Source organism: Canis lupus, chromosome 9 (assembly GCF_003254725.2).
Source record: "Canis lupus dingo isolate Sandy chromosome 9, ASM325472v2, whole genome shotgun sequence".
In the NCBI taxonomy this organism is placed as follows: domain Eukaryota; kingdom Metazoa; phylum Chordata; class Mammalia; order Carnivora; family Canidae; genus Canis; species Canis lupus.
Window position 1 is genome coordinate 5789533 of NC_064251.1, and position 15197 is coordinate 5804729.

General features: G+C 43.5%; 1 protein-coding gene across 1 annotated transcript in view; it reads left to right on the top strand.

Moving 5' to 3' along the window:
- The first annotated feature begins 1425 nt into the window (after nucleotides 1-1425).
- GRB2 (growth factor receptor bound protein 2) overlaps nucleotides 1426-15197 on the top strand; it is a 73898-nt gene continuing 60126 nt past the window's right edge. Inside the window, exons 1-2 of the mRNA XM_025467959.3 lie at nucleotides 1426-1626; nucleotides 10492-10704. Coding sequence (XP_025323744.1) covers nucleotides 10627-10704 — 78 coding nt within the window. The 5' untranslated portion in view covers nucleotides 1426-1626; nucleotides 10492-10626. The remainder of the gene's footprint in view (nucleotides 1627-10491; nucleotides 10705-15197) is intronic.

A 15197-nucleotide genomic window follows, 5' to 3' on the forward strand; every position in this document is an offset into this window, starting at 1 on the left:
AGTGCCTCGCATGCAGTTGATGCTCAATAAATGCTTGGTGAAAGAACAACTCATTTTCCTAATTTCAATGGCTTCTTTTCTCTATAGAATCAGATGTTCGGTTATTCTCATCTCAGCACTATTTTGTTGGCTTCCAGGGAGCACACTACCATTAGATACGTTCTGTTCTCTTTAATTGGAAAGAGCTTTTGGAACTGAAAAATAGGAGTTACTTCTTCAAGCCTCATCTGCTGCTCCCCCGTTCTCACCCGCCTCACACAGGAATCGAACAACTTAGCATCGCACAGAACACGACTCTCTCTCACGCCTCCGTTCCTTTGTACAGGCATGCGGTTCCCTTCGCCCGAAGCGCCTTTCCCCGACAGCTCCGTCTAGTGAACTCCTACTCGTCCTCCAAGACTCAGCTCAGACATCATCATCACCTTCTCTGGGAGGCTATTCTGAGATGGGCAGAGTAGCAGTTCTCCCTCCCATCTTTTTAGCTTCCTCAGCATTCTCCCAAATAATTCTAACATTGCATATGGCATTTTTTTGTTTTCTTCCGCTCCTCTAATTTTTTAAAAGATTTTACTTATTCAAGATTTTATTTATTCAATTCATTTTTAAGATTTTATTTATTCAAGATTTGATTTATTCAATTCATTTTTTAAGATTTTATTTATTCATTTATTCATTTATTATTCATAAGATTTCATTTATTCATTATTATTCACACACAGAGGCAGAAACATAGGCAGAGAGAGAAGCAGGCTCCATGCAGGGAGCCCAATGTGGGATTCGGTTCAGGGACTCAAGGATGACGACCTGAGCCAAAGAAAGATGCTCAACCGCTGAGCCAGCCAAGCCTCCCTCTCCGGCTCCTGTAGACCGCGATTTCCTCGATTTCCTCGAGGGCCGAGATACCTGTTCATCATTGTACCTCTTTACCCAACACCTGTATACCTATACCTATGCCTAGGATTAGCACACATCAGGCACTTGATTAGACCCATGAGCGAAGAATATGTTCATTCGTCTAACAGTGCGGTTTGGACCGAATTCTCAAGCATTTCAAAAGCTGGTCCTCTATTTGGAGCGCTTCAGGATAGAGGGAGATTCCGACATCCCCCGGCAAAATCCTCGGTTTGATGGCAGGAAAAGGGAAGTGATTAGGCTGTGATGAAGAGTTGCTCCTTCAGGGCTCAGCTGTCATCTACCCTCCTTGGCACAGAGAGGGTTACAGCGACCCAGAGGCGGGGCCACGTGGGTGCCACCTGCTCCGGGGCGGTCTGGCGCAGGCGCCCTGGCGTCTAGACGGCGGCTACCTGCGGGGCCCCGGCCGAGGAGGAGCGCGTGCGCTCTGGGCCTTTTCCGCCGGGGGAAGTCTCGCGGGGGCGGGGCGAGGCGGGACGGGGCGGGGCCGCGCGGGGAAGTTCTCGCGGGACCCCGACGAGGAGCGGAAGCCAGGAGGCTGTGTTGCTGCTGCTAGCGAGCGAGCGGGCGGCGGCGGCGGCGGCTGCGACGAAGACTGAAGCGGCGACGGCGGCGGGAGCAGGCGCTGCCCTCGGGGAGCAGCAGCGCGGTCCGCGGCCGCTCGCACCGCTGCAGACGGGTCGGCCGGGCGCGGAGCGGAGCTGCTGCGCCACGGTGAGTACGGGCGGCGGCGGCGGCGGCGGCGGCGGCGGCGCTGCTGCTGCTGCTCCGGTGCTGCTGCTCCCCTGCTCGGCAGCGGGAGGTGGCCCGCGAGGACCGGGCCCGGTCTACCGAGGGCTGCCAGGGTTGGGGATCAGGGTCGGGGCGACGAGGCCTGGCGCGGGGAACGGAGTCCCCCGGGCTCCGTATTTCCCTTTTTGGGGCGCTTCCTTCCTGGGGACCGTCCTTCCCTTAGCTTAGCTCGGGGCAGGAGGCCGGGTGCGCCTCTTTAAGTTTCACGCTTTCTCGGGGGACGGCTTGCGCAGAGGGGCCCGGGAGAACCCCGGGAGCCCTGGGTACTCATTCTGTGAGTCAGTCTGACTCGGCCCGGCCCGGGAGGCGGGGGATTCGCCGCGGCTGCAAGTGTGGTGATTGATGCTCTTGCGACCTGCACGGCCACCACGTCACCATCTCCCGGTGTCTTTGGGCCAGAATTTGGGGAGGGAGCCCACCGACCCTATGAATACCGTGATTTAGAACTTTTGCTGCCGGAGCCAGCTGAGATGTCTAGTTTTTTTGTTTTTGTTTTTTTGAAACTACACTGAAAAATACTTGTAAAGAACAATAAGCAGCAGTTGGTTGGAAATGCTCCGAGGAAAGGTTTCTGTGCAAGAGGATAAGGAAGGCACTGGTATTTTTCATTTGCATCGCTCTCCATATACGCCCCGTGAGTTAACAGCTCGTTTAGGGAGTTCTTCCAAAAGGTACGATTTGCAGAGGAGCCGAAGTGCACTCGACCTGTGTCTTTTGGTACTGTTGACTCAGAAAAGAGCCCAAAAGACACATGAAAGAAGATAGCATATCTCTTTGGCTTTCCTGTCTCTCTCTCTCACTTTATACTTCTCCAGTAGTTGCCTTCCCTTTCTACCTACTTGTCTCCATTTTCACTGGGGACACTAAGTGTTTGCTTGTGTAATGCAAGTCATTTGCTCATCCCTCCCCCCCTTCTTCTAATCTACTTCCCCTTCCTCCTTTTTGTCCCCTCTTTGGCATAATTTTTCAAGGTTTCTGCCCTTTGGTGCAGTTTGTCTTCTCCCTCATTTAAAGATTCCGTTTTCTCTCCGGGGAAGATACCCTTTTTCCTGCTTTATCCTTCACTTTGAAGCGTCCACTGTGTTCCTTCAGTCAGCCAGAAGAGTTGCCAGAGAGCCTTGGGAGACTTTAAGTTCTCCCCCTGGGAACTGGGAGGCTCAAAGGATTGAATTCATCCGTAAGTAATCAATACTGCCACTAGGTCACAAGTGTAGCTTGCTTGTGTTATTTGTGTTTTAGTTGTTCTCTTCATTTTAACATTGTGCTTTTGTGCCTGCTTACACTTTTCTTCCTATGTCTCTTTTATACTAGTAAGGAAGATTGGGTCAATTTGGGGTTTGTAGGACTTCTTTTTCGGCTTTTAGTGGGAGTGGTGTGTGTTAGAAAATGAAAACCAACCTTAGACCTATGTTACAGTAGAATTAAGATAACATTAAATATTTAAGGGAATAGAATTTCTTTAGATCACTGATGAATTAAAACTTGCCCATTGGGCAGCCCCGGTGGCGCAGCGGTTTAGCGCTGCCTGCAGCCCAGGGCGTGATCCTGGTAGACCTGGGATCGAGTTCCACATCGGGCTCCCTGCATGGAGCCTGCTTCTCCTCTGCCTGTGTCTCTGCCTCTCTCTCTCTCTCTCTCTCTCTCGCTCTGTGTCTCTCATGAATAAATAAAATAAAATATTTAAAAAAAAAAACAACTTGCCCATTGTGGCAATTGGATTCTTTACCAGGGTTCTTCTAATGGGGCATCGTTGTTACTGTTCTTGGGGTTTTTTCGATATAAATAACTGTTTCATTACTCCTTCCTTTGTCCAAAATTTTCTGAATTCCCAAAATAAAAACCGAAGTTAATTCTTGTAATTGGCTTTCTTTGATACTAAAAGCAAGCATTTAAGTGCTTGAGGCAGTTTACTCCCTTAGCAAGTGTATTCAGATTTGAGGGATTGCTGGGTTTTAAATACTACTAGTTGATGGTACTTAGCAGTTTTTTTGAGAAATTGCTGTTATGTTGCCTGTTGTGCAGCAGCAGTTCTGATTGTTGCCTAGAACAAAATAATAATAGATTTTGGAGAAATTAATACAGAATAGAGATGTACCATGCTCTCCTGAGAGAAATTAATAGTTCCTTGCTTAGTTCAAAAGACTTTCCTAGCACTACTGAAAGGCTATTGAGAGCCCTTGGTTTTATTTGTTAAAGTTGGCTTTTTCCTAGTTGAGCCAAGTGAATGTGCATTACTTTTATTTTATGCAAAGACATTGTAGTGCATTATCTGGAATGCAAAGTTTGAAATCTGGTTAAGGCATTCTACTAGTACAGCAGTGATTCTTAAAATTTAGCATGCTTAAGAATTACCTGTGAATCTGGGATGCCTGGGTGGCTCAGGAGGTTGAGCATCTGCCTTTGGCTCAGGGCGTGATCCCGGGGTTCTGGGATCGAGTCCCACATCAGGCTCCCTGCTACGAGCCTGCTTCTCTCTCTGCCTGTGTCTCTGCCTCTTTCTCTCTCATGAATAAATAAATAAAATCTTAAAAAAAAAAAAAAGAATTACCTGTGAATCTTATTTTAAATTAGGCTCTGGGGCTAAGGCCACTACATTGCAAAACTCCAGAAGGCATCCCACAGTGAATCAGTGTCTGAATGAGACTATTTTGATGCAGCTGGTCCAAGGACCAAAACTGTTGTTACAGAATGCAGCTGTAAAATAGTCAGGCTGGAATGTGGCTTTAAATTAGTCAACTTAAATTACACTTTCTATATGTACAGAGCAAATATTTAAAAGCTTAATAGAATATGTGACGATAGATGTGATTAGTCTTTATATGTGTAAATATTTGAGCATTGTTAGGACTCTGATGTGGAGCAATTTAATTTTAAAGTTTATATTTAATAGGACTGTTAATTTGCCTACCAGAAAGCTCTTCTAAGTTTGTATGTAGATAGAGGAAGGTGGACGATGGAGGAACATATGGACTGGTACTTGAAAAGACACTGGTGATGCTAGCCAGTTAACACTTTTTTTTTTTTTTTCCAGTTAACACTTCTTAGCACTTTGTGCCAGAGACTCCACGAAGGCCTTTACATTTGTTTTCTCTTTTAATCACAAAAAGTGTCCTCTCAGATACTTTATTACCCCATTTTCCAGCTGAGTAAAACTAGGAATTAGAGAATATAGGTTATTTCTCCAGTGTCACCCATCTAGTGGTAAAGGGATAATCAATTATCCCTAGACGCAATTCAGGTCTAACTCTATAGTACCATGAAGATTTTGGTGTTTGTCTAAACTACAAAAGTAGTGATGAAAATATAATTGAGATGTGTAGTGCAGAAAGTAAAAATATTTCATGATCATGCACCTAGAGATAACTCATTGTTAACCTTTCGTTTTTCTTTAGCACACTGATAAATACTATTTTGCTTTATTGGAAATGGGACAAACTAGTTTTTCTGCATTTTTGTTTTTAATTTGATAGCATTTCTTGGTATTTATATAGAAGGATGTTTCTTAGATATTCTCATGGATATTGATCAGGTATATATGTATTTGGCACAGCATTTGTCACTATTTCATTGAGATAAATCTAGGAGTCCAAATTGCTTGTTCAACAATTGAAGCAATTTAAAAATTGCTTGTTTAAAATTGTCAGTGTAAAATTATTATCCTATAGTATACTACTATAAAATTACCTTCCAGAAAGATTGAACTGATTAATTCCCTGCTACAGAGTGGGCTCTGTGATGGTTTTATTATTATAATCCAGTACTAAGCACATTGTCAGGCATATGGTAGCTGCTCAAAATGTTAAATGGATAAACATTAGATAAAGAATCAGTGTGCGGGGATCCCTGGGTGGCGCAGCGGTTTGGCGCCTGCCTTTGGCCCAGGGCGCGATCCTGGAGACCCGGGATCAAATCCCACATCGGGCCCCCGGTGCATGGAGCCTGCTTCTCCCTCTGCCTATGTCTCTGCCTCTCTCTCTCTCTGTGACTATCATAAATAAATAAAAATTAAAAAAAAAAAAAAGAATCAGTGTGTGTTCACCCAGAATATTGCAAAGGCTAAATATTATAAACTTTTTTAAAAAGATTTTATTTATTTATTCATTAGAGACACTGAGAGAGAGAGGCAGAGCCAGAGGAAGAAGCAGGCTCTGTGCAGGGAGGCCCTATGTGGGACTCGATCCCATGACTCCAGGATCACACCCTGAGCCGAAGGCAATCGCTTAAACCGCTGAGCCACCCAGGCATCCCTATTAGAAACTTTTTAAAAATTTGCTTATTAGTAGATGGAGGAAATCTCATGTTTGTTTGTTTGTTTTAATTTTATTTATTTATTCATGAGACACACACACAGAGAGAGAGAGAGAGAGAGAGGCAAAGGCAGAGGCAGAGACACAGGCCGAGAGAGAAGCAGGCTCCATGCAGGGAGTCAGATGTGGGACTCGATCTCGAGACTCCAGGATTAAGTTCCGGGCCGAAGGCAAGCACTAAACCGCTGAGCCATCCAGGGATCCCAAATCTCATGGTTTTAATTTGAAATTTTTAATAGTGAAATTGCATATCTTATGTTTTACATAGAATCACATTTTAACTTTGAGTAACTTAATGTTGAGCCCTGTTCAAAGCACTTCATTTATATTATCTGTATTACTTAATAGTGAGTGAACCTTATAAAATAGGTGGTACTGGGATCCCTTGGTGGCGCAGCGGTTTGGCACCTGCCTTTGGCCTGGGGCTTGATCCTGGAGACCCGGAATCGAGTCCCACGTCCGGCTCCCTGCATGGAGCCTGCTTCTCCTTCTGCCTGTGTCTCTGCCTCTCTGTCTCTCTCTGTGTGACTATCATGAATAAAATAAAATCTTTAAAAAAAATAAAATAGGTGGTACTATCCCATTTTACATATGAGAAATTGAGCTTGTTTTAAAAGGCTTGCTCAAAATTATGGCTGGTAAGCATCAAGGTCAGTACTTGAACTCAGGTCAGCCTTTTTTTATTTTAAAGATTTTATTTATTTATTCATGAGAGACAGAGAGGGAGAGAGGCAGAGACATAGGCAGAGGGAGAAGCAGGCTCCAATTCAGGGAGCCCGATGTAGGACTCGATCCCTGGTCTCCAGGATTACGCCCTGGGCTGAAGGCTGTGCTAAACCGCTGAGCCACCTGCCCTCAGCCTATTTTTAGAGACCATGCAGACACTAAGCTATATTACCCAGGAAGTGTTGTGTATTTTATTTTCTGTGAATTTTGGGAAGAAAAGAGTTAAATGCAAGAAAGAAAATAAAGTCCTACAAATACCTTTAGGAGACTGCAATTTAAGATTCAGTGCACATTGCTTGAAATGAACAATTCAAACTGCATTTGTGTTCTTAAAATTTGCTGCTTGTGATAGACTGTAGGGTGTATGCTGGACAGCTTAACCATTCTTATTAGGGTTCAGTATTAATGTGCTGTCAACCCATGTTCTCTGTTAAAATCATTATACTTGCATCTACTTTCAGTTTTCTTCTTTTAGTAGTTAGTGTCGTGTATAAGATAGTTTTTTTTGGGGGGAGGGGTGTCGTTTGTCTTTAATGAAACACACCCTTTTGAATTCCTTTAGCCTGTGTGCTCTTTTTTCTGTGGCTAGCCCGAGATGCTGACCCCTTCAGGTTTTCTCCATGAGCTGCTAATTATTATTTGGCACAGCCACAGAAGTATTGATTGTTCTTGGGTTTTCATTTCTCTCAAACTGTATCTCACAAAACAGTAGTTACTTGAAACATGATTTTCAAGAGTGTTAGTCTGTTTATGCTTTCTCTAGGAAACCTGTGGTAGATGAGTTGGGTAACAGGAAAACCCAGTGTTGAAAACTGTCTTGGTTTTTATGCTTTGGCTGTTCAGTTACATTGCAGTTGTATGAAATCCCAAATGACATAGAAGTTTATGCCCTGTTACAACATAGTACCTTGACAGTGACAATGCTTTGAGTTTCTGATTTTCTGATTTCTGTTTTTTAAAAATGAAACTCCTTATCTTTGTTAAATCGGCTCAATTGTTCCTAAGTTTCCCATCACTTTTTAAAAATTTTAAGGCTTTTTATTTATGAGAAAGAGCGGGCACAGCAGGAGAGGGAGAAGCAGACTTCTTGCTAAGCAGAAAGCCCAACGTGGAGCTGGATCCCAGGACCCCAAAATCATGACCTGAACAGAAGGCAGACACTTAACCGACTAAGCCACCCAGACACCGCTATGGCTTCCCATCATTGATACATGGTCCCAACAATCTGCCCTGGAGACCAGTTAAAATAAATGAGCTAGTCAAGTAGAAAATATTGAAAATACTGACAGACATATAGCAGAGATCTTGGAGCATTTGTAAAAAAAAAAAAAAAAAATAGGGACACACATTAGAAAGTAGGCAAAAAAGGAAAAGCGGTTATTAATGCCAAGAAAAAGTAAAGGATTGTACTAGAAAGGAAGGTTGCTTATAATTAAGTCAGCAGTGAAGAGTATTTTGTAATGTGAAACTCTGCTTAAACTGGAATATGTGATATTACTGGGATGGGGCAAGGGGAAGCTGGCAGGGGTTAACATCTTGCAAGCGTTAAGTCATGGCTGGAATAAACTAAGAAACAGCAGTAAAAACATGTTATTTAGAAATATTTTAAGTAAATACAAAGAGAAAGCTAAAAACAAAATTGAGGGTGATTGTTAGGTGTTAGTGTGGGGAACTGCCTTTTTTTATAAGCCTTTTAAAAGCTGTGACTTTCAAAATTATATACATGGATTAATTTTTTTTTTTTTTAGATTTTATTTATTTATTAATGAGAGACACGGAGAGGGAGAGAGACAGAGGCAGTGACACAGGCAGAGGTAGAAGCAGGCTCCATGCAGGGAGCCGGATGTGGGACTCGATCCTGGGTCTCCAGGACCACGCCCCAGGCTGCAGGCGGCCCTAAACCACTGCGCCACCAGGGCTGCCCTATATGGATTAGTTTGATTTAAAAAAAGCATCTACAGAGAATAAGTAAAGGGTGTTTAAGGACACACAAAAAGAACTACTTGGCGGGGTGCGTGGCTGGCTCAGTCAATAGAGCATGTGACTCTTGATCTCGGGGTTGTGAGTTCAAGCCCCATGTGGGATGTAGAGATCACTTAAAATTTAAAATAAATACTCTGAGACTAATCTTACATATTTTTTAAATATTTGCTAGAACTCTGTCTTCCCTCTCTTAGAGCCAGCCCCACATGAGATATCATAGGTGTGACCTGATAGAATAAACATTGGTTTGGTTAATTAGTTTACCTGTGGTAGAATGTTTGGCTTTCAGAATTTGACTGAAGGACTTTTTATTACCAGGTGATTTCTTTCCTCCTTGGTAACACTCATTTCCTTCTAATCTTAATATTCCCAGCTGGTTTACTGCTTAGTCCATTTGCAGCTATGCATGATTAATGCCCCAATTGTTAAGTTTAGAACAAAAGAATAATAATCACCGGTGCCCCTCAGATGAGCTTTCCCCTAGGTGGTAATTATCCAAGAAGGGTGTCACTATAAATAATCTGTCCCCATTCTGCCAGTGTCAGTGTTGTTTTCTGCTTTTATTTAGCCTGTATGAAAACAGTATCTGAAAGCAAGAGTGGGGCTTTATTTTCCTTTAGTTAGGCGAAGGTCTAGATTATGCCCGTATTCATGGCTGGAGACTGCTACGGCAGTGATTGTACTGCCCACAGTTCACCATCACATAGTACACTGCCTAAGGGTTATTACAGAATCTTTACCTGCAAAATGCAATTTGATTCATTTTAGAACCCCTCTGGCTCTGAGAAAAGCAGCTGTTGTCAGGGTAACTGTGAGAGGCTTCTGTTTGATTTACTGGCACCGTCTCCCCGCACTTTCTTTCCCCAGATAAGGCATCTGGCAGCTCAGATTCTGAAAGAGGGATTCCTTTCAAGTGTAGTTAGGACTTTAGCTTTGCTCCCTAGGGTAGTTGGAAATAATGTGGAGGCTAGTTCTGGAAATGCTGAACCTTCACATCTATTTCGAGTGCTATTGGGTGGGACTCCAGATCCTCGGGGGTTTTCAGGGGAGAGGGAGCCTTAGGCAGGAGCCAGTCTTCACCAACAAAAGGCTCCCTCGCAGGATCTTTTTCTGGGTACCTGAGCTTGCTGATCACAGTTTGGAAGCGATAGAGGGAGAGCTGCCTTGCTCAGAATGCAAACTGAATTTTAAAAAGTTCCTAGGTTCATTTTGTCCTGCTTTCCTAGGAGCAGACCCAGGGTTGGTTTTTGAGAACAGTTCAAACAGCTCAGGACCAAAAGCCGGAATTGCTTGCTTTTGACTGGATAGGGGACCCAGCGTTTTCAGAAGCCCAGAAAGCTGGGCAGGCGAAAGGAAGGGTAGGCCTGTGTAACAAGAGCAGGGTGCCATCCCCAGGGAGAGGCCTTTCTTCGAGTGGACCGCATTTCGGGCCGGAGGAGCAGAGAACGTGAGGGGCGAGGGAGGAAAGGCGGAGACTGAGCGGGTCTCCAGCCGGTTCCTGCACCCCGCGCACACCCAGCGGGAAGGAAGAGGAAGTGTGTTCGGGAATAGCTCGAGCGGCTGCCGCCATTGGCCGGCGGGCCTGTCAGTCGCCGGGGGGCTGAGACTGCGAAGAGGAAGGAGGCGATCGGGGCTCCTGCCTGCGAGCGAGGGAGGCGGGCCGAGCCGGGCCGAGCCAGGGGGCGTGGGGGCTGGGGCGGCAGGCCGATCGGCAGGGCGGGGCTGCCTTCGGTGCTGGCCACTTCTCTCACCCATCCCTCTTGTGATCCAGGGTGGCATTGTGTGTCCGGAGTGCACGAGCAAGTCCCGGGAGAGCGGCGAGGCCGAGCCCAGAGCGCTGGGTGGCTTCGGCAGGGAAGACTCCTTCCCTCGGCTTCAGGCTGCTGAGCCCTGAGCAGCGCTCAGAATGGAAGCCATCGCCAAATATGACTTCAAAGCTACTGCTGACGATGAGCTGAGCTTCAAGAGGGGGGACATCCTCAAGGTAAGTGTAATGCCACGCAGATGCTGAGATGGCCTCCTCTTGTACTCACCTACCTTCGTTTGCCCTGATAACACAAAGAAGCCGAGCTTGTTCTTTCTCATTGCCTACTTTTCCCATTTACCGTCTGGCGGGCTCTGGATAGCTGATATAGATAGATGCTGAGTGGAATATAAAATATGACTTAGGAGGGTTGGTGTGATGTATGGTCTTTAACTGCCTTTGTGTGAATACCTGGAGTATCTCTTATTTGCTTGTTGGAGGGTAATTTGAGTAAAGTCAAAGCAGCATGGTTGTGGCAAGGAAGTATATCAGTAAACTGATTTATCCCATTGGGATTTTTTTTTTAAGACTTGAGGTATTTATGTAAAAGCACTCAATCTTATTGTGCCTAGTCAAAAGATTTTTGCATTCTGGAACGAGATGCTAGTTGGTTAGAAATGAATTTCCTCTAGTTTAGAGGGGTGGTTAGAAGTATATGCCAAAATTCATTAAAGAACCTCAGCCTTTTTATTCTTTGTGAAAAAAACTAGAGTACTAAATCCTAAGGTTCATCTTGCTGTTGCACGAGTCAGATGGCGATTTTCTTAAAAGAAACTTGAGCAATTACCCCATATTATACTCTAACTGCACAAAAGAAACCCGCTGACAGTTTAAAAATAAGCTGCTTTCCACTTTGCAGCTCATTCTGAGCCCAAACTATTTACAGGAGGATTCGCTGTCCACCTGGCACATGGTAATTATGTTGTTTACCCAATTGACGGCAGCAGCTTGCCCTTTTGGATATGTAATTTATTTTTACAAGGGTGGATGTTATCGAATAATGTGTCAGCTCTACAGGAGGAGAACCTGAAGCTTAACGTTTGCATATTCCATATTCACTGCCTTTCAGGTTTTGACATTTTTTCCTGAGAGCTGTAGTCTGATGATTGGGAGTTTGCCACTCATTTGTTTACTACCCCTGAATGAAATTATTAGAATTTTACAAAGAGGAAGAAAGTGGAAATGTAGAAATATGGTCCCCTATAAAAAGACTGCTGTTTTTTTTTTTTTTTTCTTTTCTTTTTTGAGTCCTGCAGACCCGTGGGTAGTTACTATTTTGCTCTCCTTGCCCGAGGCATAGAGTTCTACTCTGAAGTTTCTTGATGTTAGAAATGTAGGTTGTATACTTCATAGAAGGCCATATTGAAGAGCTCTTTAAGGAGAAGGAAAGTGTTTTTTCCAGAGCTGTTTTTGTGTTGCCAAACTTACCTCTGATATTCTCAAAGTCAGCACAGAATTGTCAGAAAGCAGACAGAACCAGCTGTAGGTTTTAGAGTAACATGAAATAGAACTAAAATAGAACTCCGTATATCTGGCTTTTCTGTTTCTATTTTCTTAGCTAGAAGTCAGAGCAAAGGAGCAAGCTTAACTTAGACTATTAAATTACTCTATCATTGATATACGGAGGGGTAATTTGATGTTTTCATATGTGATTACTGTTTTCAGCAGATAACCAGTCATGCTGTCATCATATTGCTTTGTTCTGTTTTAAGATTTTACTTATTTATTCATGAGAGACACAGAAAGACAGGCAGAGACGTAGGCAGAGGGAGAAGCAGGCCCCATGCAGGAAGCCCGAGCCCGATGCAGGACTCAATACTAGGACCGCAGGATCATGCCCTGAGCCAAAGGCTCAACCACCGAGCCACCCAAGCGTCCCAACTATCATCATCCTATATGCCTGAAACTAAATAAAACAGTGTATATTAACCATAATGGATTTTTAAAAAAGATTGGCTGCTCAGGTACCCACATCTGTAGCCTGTACAAAAACCCTGTGGGAACAGTTTTTTTTCCCCAACACAAACTTTGTTTTTTTTTTTTTTTTTTTTTTATTTATTTATTTATTTATTTATTTTTTATAAAATCTTTTTTTTTTTTTTAACATTTTTATTTATTTATGATAGTCACAGAGAGAGAGAGAGGCAGAGACATAGGCAGAGGGAGAAGCAGGCTCCATGCACCAAGAGCCCGACGTGGGATTTGATCCCGGGTCTCCAGGATTGCGCCCTAGGCCAAAGGCAGGCGCCAAACCGCTGCGCCACCCAGGGATCCCCCCAACACAAACTTTGATTTCTCCCTTAACCTTACCCAAGAAACTTGAGCCTGGAAGCCTGGTAGTTCATATTTTTCTCTAAGTTTATCCCATTGTGTATTTAACATTAAGCAACAAAACCAAACTAGGGATTTGAGGTCTATTTTTAATAATTTTTAGGCAAGAACTTTGTTACCTCTTAAGTTTATCCTAGACCTAGACCATGAGCATCTGTAAGTTCTCCAATTTAAATTGGTAAACTCTTGAACAAGTGTGAAATGCTTCTCTCCTATCCTATAATTAGAGAAGATGATACTGTTTAACATTCCCCCAGAAATTGTTCTAATGGGAAAGAAAGTGAGTCAGAGTGCTCACATTTACTTTCAGATTTTCTTTGGGGAGAGAAAAATGCATATATTTGGTTCTTTCCAATTTGGTAGATAACTGGCATATGAAGTCATAATGTCATTATTACTTTTGAATGGTGACCGTTAGCTGTTTATTAGTAATCTTGTGGCTTTACTCCAAAAAAAAAAAAAAAAAAAGTGACGATACAGTAGTTGCCCTTTGTCTTGAAATTCTGTGAAACAGCTGAGTGAAAAGAAGGGACATTGCTTTGTCTTAGAGCTGTTTTAAAAAGCAGGGGTTTCCTTCATTTGATTATTCAAGGAGTAACTGGTTTTATTTGAGTGGCTTTGATTTGATTTGATAGCTCTTTAGGATGTTAGCTGTGAGCCACAACATGTTTAAAAGTAGCTGGAGTAGCATTGACCAGTTTGACTTGATTGAAATAGGGCTATATTTGCACTCTCGATAAGGGGGGACACATACACATGAATACTGAATACATTTTACTTACTTTTTTTAAAGATTTTGAGATAGCAAGTATGAGAGAAAGCCAGCAAGCACAAGCAGGGGGAGGGGTAGAGAGAGAGAGGGAGAAGCAGGCTCTCCACTGAACAGGGAACCTGATGTTGGGCTCGATCCCAGGACCCTGGGATCATGACCTGAGCCGAAGGCAGACGCTTTACCGCCACCGAGGCGCCCCTGAATACATTTTATTTGAGGATAATGCAGTAGCAAGGGGCTTAGCCCTTTGCTTCTGACTAGAGTTCAGAAAGGGTTTCCTCTTCTCTCTGTCTTGGGGCTCCCGGTTAACTTTGGTGAGTTGAGGACCCCATCCTCCAGCAGATTACGTCCCTACTTTCCATCTACATGCTGACTTGTGCTGCCCTGAGAAAAGAGAAAAACAAAAACATTTTACTGGAAGCCTAAAATAGAACTCAGTATATCTGCCTTTGTTCCTCTTATAAAAGCATGTGTTTTTTGGAGGGGAGGAGGAGAAGGGCATTGAAGCAGAGAAATGGAAGAATTTGCTCTTCTGTTGCAGGTTTGCAGGTTTCAGCCTTGCGTGGCTGAAATGAACCCAAATTTCCCTGCCGTTGTATTGCAGGCTTCAGATAGTCCCAGGGGTTCTCCACCAAACAAGGCCCCTGAATTCTCTACCCTAGAACACAATACATCTGAGTTGCGTCTGCTGTTTTAAGGGCTTACATACCCATACTTCAAACAGTGCTGTGTATAGACCATTTTGAGCTCTCAAACCTGTGTTCATTGCATTCCAGAGCTGGCGGCTTTTCTATAAAGCAGACTTTTAATTCTAGAAAAGAACTAAATGATTCTGTTGGTTCTGATTGTAGAAAAGAACCAAGTGGATCATCTAAGTGTCTTCTGTCTGGCACTACCTACTTTTATCAGTTTTCAGTACTGCTTTAGAAATACGTTTTGAGGGATACCTGGATGGCTCATTGGAATGTGCACCTCGATCTCAGTTTTTGTGAGCTTAGGCCCCACGTTGGGTGTAGAGATTACTTAAAAATAAAGTCTTTAAAAAAAAAAATAGGTCTCGGGATCACACTCAGCTTTTTGAAGCTTTCTATCTTGGTGCTAATGACCTGTTTTAATGTCACATTTACTGAGCATCTCCTTGAGCCACATCCTGGGATAAGTTGCTTTGAGAGTTGGGGAAGAAATACTTTCTCCCTTGAGGAGCTCTAAGTCAAATAAGAGAAGTGAAATTAATATGTGAAACAGGATGTGGCAGTGTACAAAATTAGAGGATTTTTAGAACAGAAGACCTTTTAAAATCTCTTAATTTCGATTTTTATTACTTTTTAGATGAGGAAATAGCCCATAGAGTTAAATGATCCATCCAGGATCACAACTATTAGTACTTAGTAAGGAATACCTTTAATGGGATGCTGAGTTGTGTGACACACTAATTGCCAGAGTAATATAGGAAGAGCAGTGACTGGTAAGAGCTAATGTCTGATAGTGCTGTGTGGAGGGAGTGCGACTTGAACTTGTGAGATGGCTGTGGAGGGGGATTGGGGAGGTGAGCTGTGGTTTGAGATAGTAA